Genomic DNA, 21,165 nt, shown 5'->3' on the forward strand with positions numbered 1-21,165 from the left:
AGCTTAACCTCTTTTCGACGGAGCGCACATTGAGATCAATGTAAAGCGCAGTCAGAAAAGGTGGTAGCTTGGAGGGAATTAATTAGGTATAACACACTATGAGAATTTTCAGACGCTGCATTATTGTATCCTCTTCTTGCCCTCTTCGAGATGACCCAATCGGACGTTACTTGCACCACGCTCACGAGGCACAAAGCTCCCTATCACTTTGTCTTTCATAACGCTACCCATAGTCTCTTGATAGCCTTCTTGAGCCCAACGAGGGGTGTTGAGCTTTGGCCAATTGACCTGAAAAGATACGGAGTCAGTAGGCTCCGGCTTGGGGGCTCCGGCTACTTACGTATAGCATGCCATGGGTCCAAATGAAATGCCCACACCAGCCACCAATGACCATCCACAACAAAGCGAACACACGCAAAGGCCAAACAGTCGTTTCTGGTTGGGTTCTTGTCAGGGAGGTAACCATGACCAAGAAGAAGCTAGCAGCGAACAGATATGGTATGGCTTGAATCAAGATTGGTCGTCGATCCCTGAAGACAAGGTTGGTATCAGTGATGGACGTCGAAGGCAGATATGCGCCTAGAAACAGATCAAATGCATCCTGACGTGGCCCGTCTCCGAAGTTGTTTTTGACATAGCGAGTGATGGAGTTGTTCATATCTTGAGCCATCCCAGCCCTTGTCCTCTCGCCAGTGCGCGTGAAGTCTGTCTTAAGAGCTCCAGTCCCGGAGTATGATTTTGACACGACATCAGCATTGTCTGCCCAAATGTTTCGGAATAAGTCCTGGAACGACTTGTCGTCATCAGCAGACTCCCCTGGCTTCAGAGCACCAACGTCAGTCAGTTGCCGCGTCAAAGTCCAGCGACCGAGCATTGTTTGAACGACGTTCGTCCGGTCTAAGCAATCCATGCAGTTCGTTCGAACCACCGCTGTTTGCCGATTTCGTACCTCCAGACGGCCCTGTGCATCCGCCGGCATGTCCACACCGCGGAAATACTGGCCCTCAGTGAGACCCTGCTTTAACTGATCAAGCAGTAACTGGGCGCGATGCCACTTCAGTCCCTTGGTCTCGTTGTGAAAATCGAAGTAAACATAATGAAGTCGGTCGTACTTCTGATTCTTCTGGCTAGCCTCCACGACATGTATCTTCTCCTCCGTAACGTAGTCTGCCTGCGTTGCTTCATCTGGCGAGGAGACCAGAATTCGTACCATCTGCTCGTAGGCTTTCTTGACTCGATCTTCACGACCTTTTTGGTTGACGAGGTTGACAAGGTAGTTGTCACCATACAAGCTTATTTGCTCGTTAAAGTGGTGCCGTGCAGCCTCCACAGCTGTCTCTACCCCGCGTATTTGAAGATTCGGGACGTATTTCAACGAATTCACCTCTGCCCAGTAGACCGGTACGCTTCCCCTTGTTTGGACATAAGACATGACTTGTGTGTCATAACCTTCACTTCCTCCCACTTTGCCGTTCTGCATACCTTCACCACCAGCGAAGCCTCCTAGATCTCCTGTCTCGTCGTTCAGGATCACAATCTGCTCCGTCTCATTGAAGTTCGCAACATGCCCTTGATCATCAATGCCACGAGTAAGATAGCGAGTCCCGGCTCTGTACCTGGATCTTCTTGTGATTAGTGTAAACGTCAACGGAGTTGCCTTGACGCGGGTTTGTGTGATTCTCAGCATTCCGAACATGACAGGAAGGATGAAGGGGTCGGCTCCAGCCTGCTGGCCTCCACGGAGTCCGGAACCACTTCCTGCACCATTCGAGAAGTCTATGAGGTCTGACTGAATAAACTTGTTCCAGAAGAAGCGGTCGTCTGCTCTCTTCCATATTGGCTGTGAGGGATTTGATTGGGCTTGACGTTGAAAGCTGTTGGTGATGTCGAAGGAGTATGAGAAATACATGGGTCCTGTCTTCAGCAGAGTTCTAAGTAGGCTGAGGTAGGTGTCTTCATCTGGATCATGGAGTGCGCGCTCGCGCAGTGGAAGGAATTCGGTGGAGATGACTTTGTAGACCATGTGCCCTTTCAGGCGACCCATTGGCTGTGCTTTTGTGATTACTATTATGTACTTGTCTGCGGTTCTATCAGCACCGTCTTTGCCTTAAAGGTGAAATACATATTCACCTAATCTCAGCTTGATCATGCCGAGTATGCCCGCAATACTCGACACCCTTTTCGCGCCCAACAGCGCACCATCATTGAGTCGTAAATCTCCAGAGGGGCGTTCAACTACCAGCGTCTGGGCCGAAGGGGAGGAAGGAGACGTGAAGGCGTAATGTGAGGAAGAGGCATGGACGTTAATGTCTCTGAAAGGAATTAGGCTACGCATTGTGGAAGTCGGTCGTCCGTGAAGCGGAAGTGTTTCGGAGTAAAGAGAAGAAGCTACTTCTCAGAAGCTGAGAAGGAGGCTTGATCGCTATTGTGTATCATCGTGGACGTATTCGGTGCGGTGGTTGCGAGGGTGAAGCTGCCGCACAGAGTCGCAGAGTTGCAGGTCTTGGCAGAATCAGCCCTACAGACCTCGTCATTTGATGGTCACGCTAAGGCACCACCCGTTCTTGCCTTTCGAAGGCCTCCATTGTCTCCATTTTCGAGCCTCCTAAGACTTTAAGACGTCCCTTCAGCCGCATTTAGAGCTGTAATATTTGATACTATCTAAGACCTACCACAAAGTCCCGGCAACATGTCATCCCGGGTCTCCACTGGCGCACGGCCAGGAGCTCGGTTTGCCCAATTCAAGCTTGTTTTGCTTGGTCCGTACATCCAGCCGCTTGCTGCTCCATTCAAAGACTGACCATACTGTAGGAGAGTCTGCAGTAGGAAAGGTTGCTACTTCATTTTGAGCCACATCTAGCACACAGAAAGCTGACGCTTGTCCATTAGAGTTCTCTTGTCCTGAGATTTGTCAAGGTCAGTTAACCAACAGCTGGTTCTTCTGCCGCCACAACGAAATCGAGGTGCGGAATGATTGCTGATTCGTCTCAAGGATCAATTCGATGACTACAGAGAATCTACTATCGGAGCTGCCTTCCTCACACAGACCATCTCCCTCGACGACGCCACGACTGTCAAGTTCGAAATATGGGATACGGCAGGCCAAGAGAGATACAAGTCGCTTGCACCGATGTACTATAGGAACGCAAACTGTGCAGTCGTGGTTTACGACATCACACAAGCTGTATATGCCCTGCGCGAAGTCCGCCCAAGCCCTGCTAATAGGAAGGTAGTCGTCCCTGGATAAGGCAAAGTCATGGGTAAAAGAGCTCCAAAGGCAGGCAAATGAGAACATCATTATCGCTCTAGCAGGGAACAAATCAGACCTCGTTGCTGAACATCCAGACAAGCGTGCTATCACAACAGCAGACGCCGAAGCATACGCACGGGAGGCTGGGCTGCTGTTTTTTGAGACATCAGCAAAGACGGCGGAGAATGTGCGAGAGCTCTTCACGGCCATTGCACGAAAGTTGCCTCTTGAACAAGCTGGAAACCGCGGTATGAGAGCGAATCCACGACAAGGGGTTGATCTGAGACCCGAGGCGCCTGGGACACAAGGTGGTGGAGCTTGCAATTGTTAGACGACTGTTGTGACCCTGCAATACGATCGATAAGTCCCAGTAGAATGATGCGGAGGTTCAATGGACTCGTCTTCAGGCGAGACGGTCTCGGATCGAGTGGAGGAGAAGTGCGAGCTTCGTTGAGATGATTGCTGAATCTTGAGCGAGTCCTTGGAGTCGGCGTTTCTGGCATGCTCTGCTCTCATGGCGTCTTTCGTAGGCGCATATTGATATCGTCGGTGCCGCATGGACCCTCTGTACCAACTAGAATCTTGACAGAACTTGTGCATCAAGGACAAACACAGTATGCAAATTTCACCGACACATTTACTGCCTCTCCGCACTGTCTCTTACCTATTCAGCGAATGTTGTTTTCTGAAATATGATAGGGTTTTGTTTCAAGTGTGGCCACATTCTGAATCATTTGTATCTGGCTCGTGGATCTGTATTTGTGGATATGGAGCTATGGAGCGCCGTAGATTAGCTCACCCGAAGCCCAAAGGTTTGCCTCCGAAAGCTGCAACGCCAACGACAACTTTTGCGTTCGGAAATCACACGACACAAATATTACCATCCATACTCAGCTCTGCCACTTCTAACTTCTGACGCCCATACCGTCCTACATTCTCTGTATATGCCTGAGCTTCTCTCATGATCTTTCAGCATGTTCATCGTTAACTGGTGTAAGCTGCCACCTAGCTTCTTTTTACTGCGATTGGATGGCCTGCTCCCCCTCTCTCTTCTGCCTACTTGCGATACAAGAGCTGACTCTTTGTTTGCTGCGGTAGTCTGGGACGTTCTCGCCTCTCTGGGGCTCCTCAATAAGCATGCCAAACTCCTCTTTCTCGGCCTAGATAATGCGGGTAAGACCACGTTGCTACATATGTTAAAGGTACGTCCTTCCGTATAGCTCTCATTCGCTGTCGAGCAGATCAGTCCGAGTTCGACAGGAGTGGACAAGCTTGAATTCTCCCGCTGACAGTAAACGTAGAATGACCGAGTCGCCATCCTACAACCTACTCTACATCCCAGTATGCTCCATCACGTCTACTATTGGCTCCCTACCGCATACTGACCCCTTCAGCCTCCGAAGAGCTCGCAATAGGCAATTGCCGATTCACAACCTTCGATCTCGGTGGCCATCAACAAGGTGCGTTTTGCGTCGCTGATGCCACTTTGACTGATGCCACTGGGGTCACCAACTGACACTTCTCTTTTTCTAGCCCGTCGTTTGTGGAAAGATTACTTCCCCGAAGTCTCCGGGATCGTGTTCCTCGTCGACGCAAAAGATCACGAACGCTTCGCGGAGTCGAAAGCCGAGCTCGATGCCCTCCTTGCAATGGAAGAGCTGAGCAAGGTCCCATTCTGTATCCTTGGGAATAAAATTGATCACCCAGATGCTATCAGCGAGGAGGACCTTAGGCATCAGCTGGGCATGTGGCAGACGACAGGAAAGGGTAAGGTGCCGCTGGAGGGTGTGAGGCCGATTGAGGTCTTCATGTGCAGTGTTGTTATGCGGCAAGGTGAGTGTACAAGACAAAGGACGAGCGGAGATAAAGCTGACTCTTTATTAGGGTATTACGAAGCTTTCCGTTGGCTGTCCAACTACGTCTAAGCTAAATGTCCTCTGCAACAACAGTCAAAGATAGACGAGGGGTGTTAAAGCCAAGCGATACCCAAAGACTGCAAGATAAATGGATCCATTTTTGATTCGTTGAAGTATTCATGCAAGAATCCTCCAGCGAAAACCCGTAGCGAATGTACAATTCACTTTCACCACTGTCTAATCACCACAGTATAGAATTTTAAGACACTTTTTTCCCAGCTTCAAGAGCGTCGGCCCTCTCTAGCCCCCCTTCAAAGGCATCAAGATCAACAACGAATCCTATGGTACTAAAGAACAAGAATGACCACGGCTCGTGTGGGTAGAAGAGGATGACTACTATGTATGGCTGGTGCCGAGCCAGATATCTACCATGGCCAAGGCCCACTAGTGTTGTTGGCTAGGCAACCCCTGTCAACTACTACCAAACAAATAATAAGAGCCCCGCGACCATGTGGCCCATGCCTAGCCAACACCCTGATCCACACCATATCCTTCATATCCATAGACCGGTCCAGACGCACTAATACTCCCAGCATCTATAACAGCCCCAGCCCTAGTAGCTTCAGTAGCAACAGACTCGTAATGATTCTTCTTCAAAATGGACCGAGGACCTAAACCACTCGTACCCCAGGTGACTGATTTGGATTCGATCGCTGGCTGAGAAGCTTGCTTCGGATTCGGAGACGGTAGTAGAAATTGTGGTGGGACCCTCTGTTCAGGCACACGACTCCCCGCTGAATAAGAAGCCCATATGGATTCCAACTGTGTTGTAGACATATTTCTCTTCACGACGTCCTTGTAGAATATGGCCTCCCGTGACTGAACTTCCTCGTACTCGATCTTCCTGATAATTAATCGTGATTTGTGTGCCTGTTCCATAGACACAAATGTCGAGTGTAGAGATATCCCAGTAACAGTCCCCCGAATGGCCTTACGCCGGAGCTCGAGATCTTGTAAACCTTTGAGAAACGCACTGTAGATCAAGTCTAGTATTGACGACTCGAGGATTGATAGGGGTGGGCCTCCGGGAAGACGATCACGGGCCCCGAAACGATATGTGATTTGTATCGTACGCTGATAGTACGAAGTGAGTGACTCCTCGGCATTCTGATGTAAGTCTTCGAGTTCTTCCGAAAAGGTAGTCGGAATTGTCTCGATAGACTTGGTAGGAAAGCGCTCTTTGAAGAGCGAGAGGAATCGATCCAATGACTCGCTGGTATGAGATCCGGCGAAAAGCGTACTGATTTCTGGTGAAGACTCTGCCCAATCGGCTGCGTCCCCCACAAGAAGTAGATCCACAGAGCTCAAATAGTGCTCCGGGGCAATGATTCCACTCCGAGAATCTCCTCGCAACTCAAACTCAAGACGCTTCAGCCAACGGGAGGCTGGTTCTGAACCGTCATAAGTACGACAAAAATCGAATGTCGGACGTGACTGATTCGGCATGACTGATGATGTGACTGATGTGATGATGTGACTGAACTGAAAGACAATGAATGACAGAAGTATGATCGTTCTTCAAGGCCACAAGAAATCCGGGCAAGGACCTCCAAAGAACAAGAATGACCACGGCTCGTGTGGGTAGAAGAGGATGACTACTATGTATGGCTGGTGCCGAGCCAGATATCTACCATGGCCAAGGCCCACTAGTGTTGTTGGCTAGGCAACCCCTTCAAACTTAATTAGGGGGGGGAAAAAAAAACCAAAAGTTGAAAAAATTGGGCCAAAAAACCTAGGATTGAACCAAATTTCCGGATCAAAGGTAAAAACGGGGGGGGGGAAAAATTTTCGGGCCAAAAAAAATTTAAAAAAACCAACTTTTTTTTTTTTACTTTAAAAATAGTTTATCATATCAGTGCTTACACCATGGGAAGAATAAAGAAGAAAGGTAAGATTGCTCACATTGGCTGAGTGACTGACTTTCGTTGACAAAGCTCGCAGGAACGGCTGGTCAAGCCAAGAATTTCATTACCAGGTGTGTGCATGCCTGATAGCTTCGCTCCGAGATGTAGTAGCTGACTTTCGCCAGGACTCAGGCAGTGCGTAAGCTTCAAGTATCGCTACCAGACTTCCGACGCCTATGCATCTACAAGGGTGTGCAATCGTCAAATATCCGTATCAAAGGCATTACCTGACAAATGTGCAGGCATATATCCTCGAGAACCTAGAAGCAAGAAGAAGGCTTCCAAATCTTCCACTCCCTCTACCACCTTCTACTATACGCGAGACATTCAGTACCTCCTACATGAGCCGCTCCTCGCCAAGTTCAGAGACCATAAAGCGCTGGCAAAGAAGATCTCACGGCATCTAGGTCGTGGCGAGGTTGGAGATGCTGCACGTTTGGAAAAAAAAGGAGCGACGAAGCTCTCGCTTGATCATATCATCAAGGACAGATACCCGACGGTAAGCTTTCCAAATGGAGCACGGAATCTTAGACTCCGGCTGGTGGAATGTCGCTAATCGTACCTGGTATTTCAGTTTGTCGACGCTCTCCGCGACCTCGACGATGCATTGTCCCTGCTGTTCCTCTTCGCCAACTTGCCATCCACGTCCACTGTCCCACCTAAAACCATAGCTCTTTGTCAAAGATTATGCCTCGAGTTCGAACACTACTTGATCACAACAAACTCGCTGCGGAAATCATTCCTTTCTATCAAAGGCATTTACTACCAAGCCACGATACAGGGCCAAGATATACTATGGCTGGTGCCATATAAATTCGTACAGCGAGTGACCGGGGATGTGGATTTTAGAATAATGGGTACGTTTGTGGAATTCTACACGACTCTGCTCGGCTTTGTCAACTTCCGATTGTACACAACTATTGGTCTTATCTATCCTCCAAGGTTCAATGCGAAGAGCTATGAGCAAGGAGGCGAGTTGAATGCAATTATTCTAGAGGGAAGGGGCATTGAAGAGCCCAAACAGATCGAGTCGTTTAAGGGACATGTCAATGGTGAGGTGGACGGAGGGACGGTGCCAACAAAAGCGAATGAAGAAATCCAAAAGCAGATTGCTACCATCAAGGAGGGTCCAAACGCAGAGCTGGACGTTTTAGAGGGCCAAGACCAATACCAGGCTTTAGACCAGGAAATGAACGACGCTATTGATACCTTCGAGACCACTGGAGACGACGCAGATGTGCTCCCACAGCCCCAAGCCGGCGGCAATGAAGCTGGCTCACTCTTCGCACCATTCACATTCTTCCTGTCTCGAGAGACACCTCGGCAGCCACTCGAATTCATTCTTCGTGCTTTTGGTTGTAAGCGAATAGGTTGGGATGCCATTCTGGGCGATGGCGCCTTCACGACCAACGAAGCCGATCCAACCATCACGCATCAAATAGTCGACCGTCCGCCCATGGCAAGCCTTCCCGAAGAGCTGCAAGTCTCCGAGAGTCCTTCAGATCCACCGCCCACAACCGTCGTGAGGCCTGGGTACCGAGTACCCGGCCGAACATTAGTTCAGCCTCAGTGGGTATGGGACTGCATCAACCAAGTCAAGCTTCTGCGACCCGATCTGTACGCACCAGGCGCGACCCTACCTCCACACCTTAGTCCATGGGTCAAGCCGACAAAGGGCGCCTACGACCCGAGCGCGCCTTTAGCGGAGCAGGAACGCGAAGGCGAAGCAGAGGAAGCTGAAGGCTTCTCCGACGACGAAGACGAAGAAGCGCAGGAGGAGGACGTGGAGAAATCCGACGACGCTGCCGCAGACGGCGTAGCACTTGCCCCCTCGGCATCAACACCAGCAACAGCCGATCTCCAGGACGACCACGGCATGACCATCGCCGGCAGCGGGTCCGAATCCGAGCCCGCCTCCGAAGCCGACTCCTTCGCAGGTTTCGACTCCGCCCCAGAATCCGACACCGACCCGACCCTCACGCAGCACCAACGCGAGCTCGAAGCCGAAGCCGCTGGCCTCAACTTCTCCGAAACGCTGACCAAAGCCAACGGGCAGCCCGTAAAGGGGATCTTGAAAGGCAGTGGCAAAGGAGACGAGGCGCGGAAGAAGGCGGCGAAGAAACGGAGGGAGGAGGAAGAGGAGTTGGAGAGGAGGAAGATGATGATGGGCCGGAAGAAGCGGAAGGTGTTGGACAAGATGTTGTATTCGAACCGGCAGAAGGAGGGGGAGGCGGAGGCGTTGAGGGCGAAGAGGAGGAAAATCGAGGCTAGGAGGGGGTAGGGCAGGGGAGTGACTGGCTCAACTGAGTGCTGTGAACAGTGCATTTGACAGCGTGAGCTAAGCAGGATATCTTTGTTGCGAAAAAAGTAGAATCCTTTTGCATGTTGAGTGCAAAATTGCCTGATGATACATGACCTCTATCTAAGCCTTGCCCGTCTCCAAAACCTCTAGGAATCCCCCAACCAGATGCACGCTTCCCGTCACCAGCACCATCACCTCTCCCTCCGCATCCCCCTTTTCCACCCCTGCAACATCCTTACACCACCTCACCGCCTCTTCAATACTCAGCTTCACCTCGACTATGGTCTGAGGATCAATGCCCCTCCACGTCTCCGCTAAACCTCTCTGCACATCCAGCTTTTCAGCGGCTGCGGCGCTAGTATTCATACTCATAAGATCAGGCCTGTATCCCTCCTCCCTGAAGGTCATGTTGGTGCAGAAAACCGCGTGTGTGAAAGGTTGCTCGTTTTGAAGAGCGGAGGCGAGGGTGCGGTGGAGAGCTTTGGCGAGCGCGTTGGCGTCGCGGGTTTGTTGGTTGAAGAGGAGGATGCGCGTCCGTTTCCGCGATCGGGCGGGAGGGATTTGAGAAGCGAACCAGGAGCCTGCGACTTCGATGCTCTCGAGCGTGTGGCCGCCGTCTATGTGCCACGCCATGTTCTTCTCGCGGCGGGTTTCGCAGCGGCCGGGCCAGCGCACCTCTTCGAGGCCGCGGATGAATTCGGGAGGAAGCACGTCGTCGTGGCGCTTGCGATCTTCTTGGCCGAGAGCCACGAGGTGGGCATCCGCGATGGCCACAGCGAGGCTGGCGTTGATCTTTTGGAAGTCGGCGGCCAGCCCAAGCTTCACATCCTCAAGTAAAGGGTTTCTGCCGACCACATGGAGCTTTGTAGGGACCTCATCCGCACGCTTTTGGAGGACCTCGATGGCAGCTGGAGGCTGAGGAGCCGTAAAGCAGGGAGCGCTGGCCTTCATTATCCCACCCTTATGCCACGCAATTTCTTCAACAGTGTTCCCCAGCATAGCCGTGTGATCGATTCCCAAACTCGTGATGCCAGTGACGGTAGGCTTGACGAGGACGTTTGTGCTATCATATTCCCCACCAATGCCGCATTCAGTGATTGCAGTATCGACGCCCTCGCTCATGTACGTATGATATGCCATGAGCGTCAAGAACCTAAAGTAGCCCGGCTTCGCGGTTGTATCTGGCGGCTCGCCTTTGGCCCTCGCTGCCTCCTCCAATCGGTCCCATGTCTCGAAGAAATATCTAGCAAAGGCTTCTTCCGACAGAGGCTGGTTGTTGATCTGGATGCGCTCACGAACATATCGGAGGTGTGGTGAGGTGTAGAGACCGATTTTACGGAGCAGTGGTCTTTCGGGCTTCCGGGTAGAGGGGAAGCGATATTGACCCAGCATAGAAGAGATGAACGCACTGGTGGAACCCTTGCCTTTGGTCCCGGCAATGTGTATAGCATTCAGCCGGTTGAAATCCGAAGGCTGTCTTCCGTCTCAGTTTGGCTGCGTCTGCGGGCGATCCTATTTGTTGTAGCAGTGGAGGCTCGCACCTCATATCCGATCCTGCGGCACCACTCTACCATCTCAGGTATAGAGTTCTTGTTCATGCCCTTGCCAGAATTCCTGATGGCGTCGACAATAGCGAAATTAGTCTGCAGCGTATTCAAGGCAGCGACGGCGTCCTGTGGTATTGGTAAGTCGAAGTATGGAAGGAAGGAGCGGTTGCTGGCATACTGCGTAAGTGCGGCTTGCCATGGTTGCGGATGCCGCAAAGAGGCGCCTTGTTTGAGGAAGAATTTTGTAGAGGATGAGCGACAAAGTTGGCGGCAAGAGGCATGATACCGTATGGGCTGTCAAGTAATATACTAGGTATTGTATTATTATAACCCGGTTTTGGACTTAGTTTCTACACAGCACTCCAGGTAAGATACATGTACATTTCCGTCATTATTTTACAGTACTTTACTTGATCACCATTCAACACTCGTAATTACTAGTCAGCCATATGGCTTTGATATCTCATCGATTCTGACCCTGCATTTTCATTCAGAGGAAGAATCCTATCGGCGTACCATACTCGGCGGCTTCCTTAGATGTGATTCGCAACTGCGCGCTTTTAACAAGTCGAAAATTCCGCTTCCATGATGATGATCGGCGGCTGCATTATTATTGGTAAATGTAATTGGTCTGCAGGTCTAATCATTTATGCACTTTATTGGGCTGCACATTTCGCACGCCTTTGCATACCGTTATCGTGTATGCATCAGCGGAAGAGATCATCAGTTCGGTAGGCCTTGGAATTTCAAAAGAGGAGTGTATGACTTGTCGTCGAATTACATATCGTGGTCTAGTTCGTCAATTGCCCACCTTCTGTGAACGGCAGCCGAAGTAGCATTCTAAAAGCATAGCCGTTCCAGCCGTCAAAGTAACAGACATAGTAAACGACGGCAGCAAGCTAAAGGAGAAGTTGAAGCGCAAAGTAAGAGAGGCACTGTTTGTTCTTTGGCTAAGCTAACTCAGTGCTGTTGAAGTTGGATTCAGGTTTGACATACCATCCGTAGAAAAGACAAGAGACGACTGGGATTTCGGGCAGCCAAACGTCGTGGCTATACCTGTACGGCAGCGCATCAATTCCTGCTTTGTAAGGAAAATTGGTGAGGGAACCTATGGCACGCCTGCGCAGAACCCTAACGTGACCTGCACACGATCTGTATCATCTCTGATGGTGTTTCCTTAGCAAATATGCTAGGTATTCAAGCCACTGTCTAATGGTTCATGCCTTGATCGACGCTTCGGTTATGTGATCACGCCGGGATTGCTGATAGCCTCAAGAAAGGTTTCGACATTGCATAAGACTTGTACGCCCTGCTCATACAAGCCTTGTCTTATGAAACTCTCCGCCGATCTGAGTTGCGATGGACGATCGCTACTGGTGTCCTGAGAGCCTTCGTAAAATGTTTCCACTATCTCCGGTGTCAAGAGGTTTTGAGCCTCTAGAGATTATCCAGGCTCGCAATATAGGTCGCCGATGATTGAGAGAAGCACGCGTCGCCAATCATTGCCCTCGACATCATCGGAATCACTGTCATGGAGTGTAGCTCGTGGGAGATCCAACGCTTCGTAGAATTAGCCTTGAAACTTGAGTGTCCTAGCCAGCAAGATATCCTTGCTCCGCACAAATATTTGTTCGGTGGAAGACGGTGAGACTACATTGATCGGCCACCACTGAAGGAGCTCGTGCCTGGCGGACTGCAGTCTTCCGCTTCATGTGAGGTTTTCTGCAGAAGAGCGAGTCCGTTCTCGTCTTCGAACGTTCCACCGTGCGTCACCCTTCAACAGTTCATCAATGATCATAGTGAATATTTGCGTAAATAAACTTCTGAAGACCTCTGGTGGGACTTTGTTTTCTCGTCCACTATTCGTAAGAGGGACCTCTCATGTTACGCGACACAGATGTGAAGGTAGGCATTATCTGCACCTTGCGAAAGCCTTTTGGCCTGATCGACAGCCTTCCCCCTCCACAACGTATTGGAGAATCGTGAAGCGACTAGCGGCAGTCTCCACTTACCTTTGCGAGGCTTTAACAGCAGATACTGCAGAAGCGAATGAGGATTGAAATGCTCGCAACTGGACGCATATTCTATGCGCGCTATCACTTCTATCCACGAGCTCACCTACAACAGGTAGTGAGCCACGCAGACGAACGTACTCAGCTTAAAGTCTATTATATAGGATATCTCTCAAGCATTTGTTTCCAGGAGGCGGAGAGCACCACCGACTAGGTACAGACTTCCTGTCACCAAAGTCTGCATTCCGTTGTCACGATCTCCTATGTCCTTTGCAAGGTTCAAAGCACCCTCAATGGTTGGCTCGATTGCTATGTCGACATTGGGATTAATACTCTTGTAAGCGTCAACATAATCCTTCTGAACATCCAGTGAGAAAGGCTTTTTGGGAGGGTTTGAACATTGATCTGCATGGACAATCAGCTAGGGTTAGGTACCATCGAGAATTATCCATGGCCATACTAATGCCGACAGTACCGTCTTGTCTTTCTTCATAGGTGCTCAAGATGACGTGTTGTATCTGCATTCCACTTTCCTGTAAACCTCTAGCAACACCTTTTAGGATGGCCGCTCCATCGCGTTCAGATACGTGGCTGAAAATGAGAATGCGCGTGACTGGCAGGACTTTGCTGGAGTTTTCAGCTTTCGATTCCGTGTTTCTCAAATTGGACATTTCCAGGTACCGTTGGCTCTCCGAGACGGTCTCAGCAAACCACTGCGCAGCCTTCTGAATACTCAGCTCATTGTGGGCTCCATCAAGAAACCACTGGTAGTCCCCATCGATGATCCGTTGATATCTTCCGGGCCAGGAAAAACGATCTACACCTCGAATAACGTCTTGCGACATCAGGCTACAATACTCTTTAGGTGCCTTTGCCTTCAGGAAAGTGTCGGCAAGAGCGATAGCAAGCGAAGAATTTTTTTGCTGGACCTCTGGCTTCAACGCATCCGCTTTGCAGGGCAGTGTAGGATCGACATCGACAAACCCCAATGCCACATTTTTCTCACTTGCTCGCGCCTGTAATACTGTAGCAACTGCGGGCTCCTGGAGAGTTGAAAAAGCAGGGCTTCCATACTTCAAAATTCCCGCCTTATGCCAGGCGATGTTTTCGATCGATGGGCCGAGCTGCTCAATATGATCCATCCCGATTGTTGTAATTCCGGTGACGATAGGCTTTTGGATAACATTTGTAGCGTCATATTCTCCACCATTATGAGTCTCGTAGATCGCAACGTCAATCCCCTCTCTAATGAATGCGTGGACCGACGCAAGCATTAGGAGCTGGAGGTAACGGGGTTTTGGGGTATTGTGAGACAAACCGTCCCAGACTTCAAAAACGTATTTCGCAAAAAGGTCTTCCGATATGGTTTTTGAGTCGATCTGGATCCTCTCTTGTACATGCTTCAAATGGGGGGAAGTGTAGAGTCCGATTCTTCGTGGAAACCCGGTCCTTTCGCCATGCGCTTTCAGGAACGAGTTGACGAAAGCACATGTGCTACCCTTCCCTTTCGTCCCTGCGACATGCACAACATTGAGACTGTTGACGTCATTTTCCTAATCCTCTGGTCAACAAGCTGTCGACATCGCCTCCGAATAGATACTGATACTGAATGCCCAAGTTCTTGTAGCCAACCTTTCATTCCTACCAAGCTGGGTGTCCCTTTCATGCTAGGCGCTCCGTTCAAGCTTGGCATTGAATCTAGGGCGGGTATGTTGCTCGTACCGAGTGCAACCCCCAAGCTGGGTCTAGCTGTCCGGCGTCTGCTATTGAGAAGGGCAATGGCGCTCTGCGTCACATGAGAAAGTGGCACAATATATAACGGCGTTCCTCTTACCCCATAATTCTTTTCCATCCCAGCTCTTACGGAGTTATAAAGCCTTTGGCTCCTTCTAACATATATTACTGCATCATCCTACGTTGCGGAGGTTAAGTCAGAGTGTGGGCGGAACAGGTTCTTGGCAGCTGACTACACTACTCTACATTGAGCTAGGCTTATCTAGGCTAGGGCTATGAGAGTCTTCTACCCATCATGTCATCTGAGGTGGCCATTGTTGCAGGAACAATTTATTGATTGCTCTATTGGTAGAGAGGCTGATGCTGTATCTGCTAATGATGTTTCTAATTCGATTGTTTACTAGCTCTTACCACAGCCTAGAGATCAACACTGCAGGATTAGGATCCTGGACGATGATCTTTAGCTGAATGCAGCTTTGGAACTTGCGCCGCGCTGCCATGAGCCGGTGCTGATACAAAATATAAAAGCATAGGCCATGCTCCTACGTTTAATCTTTACCTAGTCATCATTGAAGTCAAATGCTACGGAACCATTACTGACACCCATGCCAAACCATCACGAATATTCCCCCATTCACCTATCGACGAATCTTTGAGCCATAATCCTGATCGTACATCACAGGATAGTAGGGAGAGCATTGAGTTGAAAATTGTTCAACAGCCAGGGGAATCAGCAGCTCCTCTTGCTCAGCGTCCCAAGAAAAGCTCGCCACCACCTAACTCAAAGGTCTTCAATTCAAACCAGCAGACCCGGAAGCTCTTCTTTCCACAGTTTTTTGGATGGCTTGGAACTGTTGTTTTCGTCGCTTTCCTACGGGCGACTTTAAAAGTTTTCGAGAATAAGGGGAATTTTTCGAATAATACGAGACACCTTTTCAACACCATCATTACAGCGCTGAGTTTGGGGCTGGGTCTCAATTTCTTCGTGAGTTTTGTAGTTTATGTGGAAGCCGATTTACTGATGTGGTTTTTCATGCGTATAAAGCGTTCAAAGATAGAGCCAAAGTTTTGAGATGGCAGATATTGGCAGGCAGATATTGGCAAGCAGAAGACACAGCGTTCGAGAAGTGGATCTGATATTGAGCATTGAGAGTCTTCCAAGGTTGTCGAGATCGCGTGGGTTTGTCGAAAGAGACTTTGGACTGTTCTGATCTGTCTTTCATAGGTATGTTTACTCCTTGCACAATGGTCATCGAACCCTTTGCTGCTTCCTGTTCGAATGTTGGTGTGTACCGGGAAGGGCCGGGAGACAGTGCCGCTGTGAATTGGGCGTACTCTAATGGAATTGTGAACGGCTCTATCACTATACCAACGGAGTACTCAGGTCAGGACTCCACCACTTATATTTATCCCGGCACACAAATCCCACAGAACGAGACCGAGTACAGCTGCGGTGCTCGGTGCATGCGGATGTGGGCGTTGATTTCAGAGAGCACTTTGCCCGATGATCAAGGCCAAGCAATGGCGTTGATTCGGTGCCCGATTACCGTTAGCTCCGTCACCAATGTAACACACGATTACCGGATAATTTCGGATGGAATGGCGAAACTGGCTGCCTCGGCAATTGGATTACAGAGGAAATCCGCTAATCCACCTCAGGATAATGGAACGACAACATGGAGGCAATATCGATTCTATCCCTGGGGGTGAAACCTCCCTTGCTACTATATTCTAGCGTGCTGTAAGGCTGACTCAAGCTTAGATCCGCCTGGGAAATCCATAACCTCGAAACCGACCAAGTAGGCGCTAACATGGCCTATTTCGCGCTGGCTTCCCTCGCCTGGATGGTAATTACGGACCCAAGGTTGGTGTTGAGGGTCTCGTGCCTATCCTAGGCTACAACCTCTCTATGCACTGGAGTTATGTCATCGAGCTATGTGCCTGCATCGTGGGAGTCCACTTCGTCCTCTTTGCGGCAGCGGTCTATACAAGCAGACTTGTCATTATCAAAGACGATACAATGATCTCTACGGCGATATTGTTGAAGCCTTCGGTGGAGCATTTGGGACCCAGAGCGACGTTTTTGGCAGGCAAGGATTTGAGTGAGGCAATCGAATAACATGTGCCCAGAGGCGTGGTGTAAGGGCCGCGAGAGGATAGGGAACCTGGCAGGACTCCTTCGTATCTTGGGAAAGAGGTGATGCCTAGACGGAGATTGAGTACTCGGCGTCATCCGGATGGGAGTTATTTGTAGATTGGATATAGACTATGTATGGAACATGGGCGATGAGGGCAGTCCGCAGAGTGTGCAGTCAGCATATATTACGGCTCAGTGCTACATCAGCGCAAACTCTTCGCAACATCTGCTCCTGCAGATCAGAGGATTGCTGGGATAGTATCCTTTGTCAAGCAATCCAGCTGTGCTCTTCAAAGCTGGTCTGGACACCCACTTATCCCAAAACGCACAATTTGCACATGCACTCCGCCATAGGCAAAGGAAAACCTCAACCCTCCCAACTCCACCACCAATGCATCCTCACCCTCCCCCATCACCACTTCCACATCACCTCCCTTCATCGCAAAGGTGACGGATGGGATCAAGTCATGGAGGAAGCAGCGGAAGTCGATTGGCGAAATACGTAAGGAGTATATTCGGTCTGGAAGTAGCTGGTCATCTTGACAGATGGAAGTTCAACTCAGTGGCTTCCATTCATGTTCAACGCGCTGTCGCAACAGTAGGCCTACTTCAAAGGCTAGATCTCCGCTACGACTACATTTACCATGAGACATTCAGATCCCCTCCGAACCCTCGGGTTGCCGTACTGTTTTAAAGTTCACGGTCCGCCAATATGAAACGTCGCGGAGCAAACACGAGTTCCAACTTCCCCGGGTGCGAGTTGAACTGATCTTTGAGATCTCGCCACACGGCCACGCCGTCCTCGCCGGGCGCAAATGCGACATCGAAGTCGTTTACGAGCCTCGCCACGACACTGCGAATCTGCATCATCGCAAGGTTCTTCCCGATGCAATTGTAGCGCCCTGGTGTACGATGAACGTGATGAGTATTGGGTATATTGCGTGCGGGAAGAGTAAGACGCACCCATGGAGAAGGGAGAGAAGCCTGAGTCATCCTTGATCATTTCTGGCCTTGCATACCATCTTTCCGGGACGAACTCGTTGGATCGATCGTAACACGACTCGACTGGAGAAGATCAACACCACAGCTTCCAGTCACAGGGAAAGTTCCACTCACGCCGGCCTAAGGAGTATCTCGGCGCTGATACCACTACATTTCCTGGTATGAAGTGACCCGCAATCGTCAAGCCTTCGGGGGGTGTCTCCCGAAACCCACCCGAAGGTAGGGCAGGGTGCAACCGCAAAGCTTCATTGATCATGCCGTTGAGATGTGCCATTGATTTCAGGGCGTCCAAGCCTGGAACACTGTTGACGTTCTCCAGCTCTGCTCGTAATTTGACCATCTGGCTGGGGTCATCAGCGAGGTGGTAAAAGATGGATATCAGAGTCGACGCGACAGTATCACTTCCACGACATGTAAACATCAGCGGGGATCCCTTTGGGGGATCTTCCTCCGCAACAAATACCTTCCAGCGACAATGAGAGCAAAGCAGTCCCCCCGGAGCCAGTGTTGATCTTTTTCCAAGCGACCCGCATCTTGGCTAGCTTTTAGAAGCCATGACATGACCTATTACTGTGATTAGATATAGAGTAAGTGAGTAACCCACTACTCAACTCACGTCCCGTTTCGCAGGCTCGTTCTGCTCATGATGTCAGACTCTATCGTACCGTATAATACAGCAGAACGAGACTATACCTTCATTCGATCTCGAAGCTTCTGCGCCGACCAGCCAAGCAGATTCTTGAAATTCTGTGCTACCCCTGGAATACTATAACCGATTCTGACCAGCCAAGGAACAGGCGATAGTGGTCCAAGGAGGTTCATACCATCCTGCAGGAGCCCGACCGTAAAGTGGTACTCGTCACTATCGAGCATGTTCAATGGTTCTCCGAAAGCTAGATCACTCATGACGTCAAATGAGTAGAGGTAGAAGAGTTTGGAGACGTCGACGGCTTTCCCATCCAGTTTCGAGATGCGTAAGTACAATTGTGCTGCAAATCTCAATAACCGAGGCTCATACTCTTGCAAAGCTAGACAGATGCCTTTAGTTATAAAATCACAATGAGTGGTGTTGCAGTTTCTCACCTTGAGGACGGAAAGCTCGTTCCCATATCTTACGCCTTTGGCTATGGGACTCCTTGTCCCTCGTGGTGGCAACGGAGACTCGAGGTTGCATGATATCATACCACGGCGCCTTTGTGCACTTCGTACTTAGCCCATCGAGAGCCCGTACGGCCTCAGGCTTGAAGATTGATATCTCATTCGGACCTGCGTTGCACTAGTTTAGGTATGTACACAACGAGATAAGGCACTGGCAACAAGACTCGGTTTTTCGTACCTGTGCGAATGAAATCACCGTAGCGGTCGTGTAGATCTTCCATGAGTCTAAAATTGGTCGACTTCGAAGCCTTGACAACGTTCCACAGCTTCGATACCTTGGCCAAGCGAGGGCCAGGGAAATTGTGTAGACGATGGAAGAACACGCGATAGATGAACATGCTACCAAAAAGAGCGATGGCGTAGCAGAATGAAACTGAAGTGGCCATCAAGATTGCGGTTTGTACCCTCTTTCTCTCACAGTAAGCCTCGATGAAGAAGACCAAGCACGTCAGGAGTAGATAGAATCTGAATATCTTCGGCGCTTGGATGTGATGTTCGCCTTGTATGAAGTATACCAGATGAGAGGATATGCCAGCGAGCCCTGATAGGCACAGCTGCAGTGTCCAGAGCATGATCAAGGTCAGGGTGGAAAGTCACAGAGAGCGGAAAGAGAAGAACAACAGGCTTGATGAAAAAGTGGGCATGGGTATGTTACACGTCAGGTTCGACTTCTCCGCCTCACACGCAGGCACCGACAAGGCACAGTGAATTCAAACCCATCCGACTACGAATGAGATTTCCGAGGTTCGCGATAGCGGTATCCACACCAGTATTACAAGCTTGCAGAAGACCAATGGGGCGGAATCCGGAGTACTGACTGGGAAGCACTTGGTGGGCACCACACCAACTAATCAGAGGGAGCTTGTCATGCAGCGACGGGTCTAGATGACTGAACCCAGAGCCAATGATCTGGTCATGGATTCTCGGCTCCGTGATCATGCGTCGTTTAATAGAAGCTGACGGGGATGTGTTAGTCTTTCATGTGCCGATTTCATCATAACGGCTTTTCTCATACCCTTTTCCATGCACGATGTGCGCCCGACTGTACTGGGTAAGAAGCCAAAATAGGCAACAGGAACAATGCCGATAAGGCACAGTCCCATGTCGGCTCCATACATAGACATATTTACGTTGCGGTACAAAAGTCATGGTGCGTCAGCCCGGGGATGCCGATCAGAGCAATGCCGCTCGATTGCAACCTCGGCGGCAGAAAAGCCCATGGAGTCATCGTCAGGGAAGACTTGGGTGCCCAAGCTGTTGAGTCAAGCCTTGGAGCCGAATTCTAGGACGTTCAAGGCAACAGCTGATAAGAATTTGCTAGGATCATTATGCTCTTACGGGTGAATGTTTGCTGATAAAGATTCTAGGGAGACTTATACCCAGGCTCATCACTAGGCCGTCACGGATCAGGTCCAAGACAATTCCTGAACCAAGTTCAAATTCGACTCGTCCCGGAACCTTCACATCCCGTTCCTACATATTCTCCACGTCTACATCCTCCTCCTCACATTCTGACACGTAGTTGTTTCATAACTTCGCCGTGCTCGCAATATCAACACTACTCGGACTTGTTGGATCTGCTCAAGCGTATATACCCAAAACCTGGACTTCCAAAACAAAGTTTTCAGTCTCCAAAAGAAATTGAGAAAGATTTCCTCGAACCTCCAAGATACAAGGAATTCATATCCCACCTGACATCAACTGGAAATGTCCTCAACCGAAGCCAAGAAGCGAAATATCAATCATGGCCACAACTCAGCAAGTCATGGTCGGAAGGAAACTACTGCTTGGGATACCATAGAGTATGATCTGTATTCGATATGGCTTTTCACCTACAGCGACCTCAAGACCATCGTTGGACCCAAGACAGCATTCGGAATATTTAACAGCCTCCAGGCTTCAGCTTTTGACCTACCTTGCCTTCAATACTCGACAGCGTTGAAACGATTACCATTGGTCGTCTTCTGGACATGGATCAACCTCTTACCGTTCTCAATCGATAACCAACGACAACCAGAAGCGATCAGGGAAGATGGACCAAAGAATGAAATCAATAAGTTCTATGACTGTGCTTTAGACAAGTAAAAATAGGTTGGTTGGTTGATCATGGACTGCAGTTGATGCCGGCTCTGCTCTCGGTTAATATGTTGTGATTACCTTAGCGTTTAATCTCGTATCCGGCCCGGAGGGATCTACAAGTATG

At 49.9% G+C, this 21,165-nt stretch overlaps 10 protein-coding genes across 10 annotated transcripts; 5 read left to right on the forward strand and 5 right to left on the reverse strand.

The window, feature by feature from the left end:
• Positions 1-120: 120 nt before the first annotated feature.
• On the reverse strand, positions 121-2,335 carry HO173_013301 (uncharacterized protein; the record flags this gene model as incomplete). The annotated part of the gene is made up of 3 exons (XM_037315123.1): positions 121-288; positions 341-2,079; positions 2,131-2,335. The coding sequence occupies 3 exons, from the start codon at positions 2,333-2,335 to the stop codon at positions 121-123; spliced, it is 2,112 nt and encodes a 703-aa protein (XP_037157962.1).
• A 354-nt stretch (positions 2,336-2,689) lies between these two features.
• HO173_013302 (uncharacterized protein) lies at positions 2,690-5,175 on the forward strand (the record flags this gene model as incomplete). Its single annotated transcript, XM_037315124.1, has 10 exons — positions 2,690-2,759; positions 2,812-2,831; positions 2,890-2,916; positions 2,993-3,184; positions 3,234-3,576; positions 4,349-4,452; positions 4,552-4,591; positions 4,645-4,710; positions 4,784-5,083; positions 5,135-5,175. 10 exons carry the CDS (start codon positions 2,690-2,692, stop codon positions 5,173-5,175), a joined length of 1,203 nt encoding a protein of 400 aa, XP_037157963.1.
• Positions 5,176-5,628: 453 nt separating this feature from the next.
• On the reverse strand, positions 5,629-6,612 carry HO173_013303 (uncharacterized protein; the record flags this gene model as incomplete). Its single annotated transcript, XM_037315125.1, has 1 exon — positions 5,629-6,612. One exon carries the CDS (start codon positions 6,610-6,612, stop codon positions 5,629-5,631), a length of 984 nt encoding a protein of 327 aa, XP_037157964.1.
• A 420-nt stretch (positions 6,613-7,032) lies between these two features.
• HO173_013304 (uncharacterized protein) lies at positions 7,033-9,351 on the forward strand (the record flags this gene model as incomplete). The annotated part of the gene is made up of 5 exons (XM_037315126.1): positions 7,033-7,054; positions 7,108-7,141; positions 7,196-7,260; positions 7,313-7,569; positions 7,645-9,351. The coding sequence occupies 5 exons, from the start codon at positions 7,033-7,035 to the stop codon at positions 9,349-9,351; spliced, it is 2,085 nt and encodes a 694-aa protein (XP_037157965.1).
• Positions 9,352-9,492: 141 nt separating this feature from the next.
• HO173_013305 (uncharacterized protein) lies at positions 9,493-11,118 on the reverse strand (the record flags this gene model as incomplete). Its single annotated transcript, XM_037315127.1, has 3 exons — positions 9,493-10,845; positions 10,914-11,045; positions 11,098-11,118. The coding sequence occupies 3 exons, from the start codon at positions 11,116-11,118 to the stop codon at positions 9,493-9,495; spliced, it is 1,506 nt and encodes a 501-aa protein (XP_037157966.1).
• A 1,985-nt stretch (positions 11,119-13,103) lies between these two features.
• Positions 13,104-14,783, reverse strand: HO173_013306 (uncharacterized protein; the record flags this gene model as incomplete). The annotated part of the gene is made up of 4 exons (XM_037315128.1): positions 13,104-13,336; positions 13,392-14,484; positions 14,538-14,717; positions 14,766-14,783. The coding sequence occupies 4 exons, from the start codon at positions 14,781-14,783 to the stop codon at positions 13,104-13,106; spliced, it is 1,524 nt and encodes a 507-aa protein (XP_037157967.1).
• Positions 14,784-15,910: 1,127 nt separating this feature from the next.
• On the forward strand, positions 15,911-16,560 carry HO173_013307 (uncharacterized protein; the record flags this gene model as incomplete). Its single annotated transcript, XM_037315129.1, has 2 exons — positions 15,911-16,371; positions 16,428-16,560. The coding sequence occupies 2 exons, from the start codon at positions 15,911-15,913 to the stop codon at positions 16,558-16,560; spliced, it is 594 nt and encodes a 197-aa protein (XP_037157968.1).
• Positions 16,561-16,574: 14 nt separating this feature from the next.
• HO173_013308 (uncharacterized protein) lies at positions 16,575-16,784 on the forward strand (the record flags this gene model as incomplete). Its single annotated transcript, XM_037315130.1, has 1 exon — positions 16,575-16,784. The coding sequence occupies one exon, from the start codon at positions 16,575-16,577 to the stop codon at positions 16,782-16,784; it is 210 nt and encodes a 69-aa protein (XP_037157969.1).
• Positions 16,785-17,492: 708 nt separating this feature from the next.
• HO173_013309 (uncharacterized protein) lies at positions 17,493-19,534 on the reverse strand (the record flags this gene model as incomplete). The annotated part of the gene is made up of 8 exons (XM_037315131.1): positions 17,493-17,704; positions 17,766-17,867; positions 17,919-18,205; positions 18,268-18,368; positions 18,421-18,441; positions 18,498-18,832; positions 18,888-19,070; positions 19,141-19,534. 8 exons carry the CDS (start codon positions 19,532-19,534, stop codon positions 17,493-17,495), a joined length of 1,635 nt encoding a protein of 544 aa, XP_037157970.1.
• Positions 19,535-20,669: 1,135 nt separating this feature from the next.
• Positions 20,670-21,047, forward strand: HO173_013310 (uncharacterized protein; the record flags this gene model as incomplete). The annotated part of the gene is made up of 1 exon (XM_037315132.1): positions 20,670-21,047. One exon carries the CDS (start codon positions 20,670-20,672, stop codon positions 21,045-21,047), a length of 378 nt encoding a protein of 125 aa, XP_037157971.1.
• Positions 21,048-21,165: the final 118 nt, after the last annotated feature.

This window comes from Letharia columbiana (genome assembly GCF_014066305.1).
Source record: "Letharia columbiana isolate WasteWater2 chromosome Unknown xpSc0000103_s0, whole genome shotgun sequence".
Lineage (NCBI taxonomy): Eukaryota > Fungi > Ascomycota > Lecanoromycetes > Lecanorales > Parmeliaceae > Letharia > Letharia columbiana.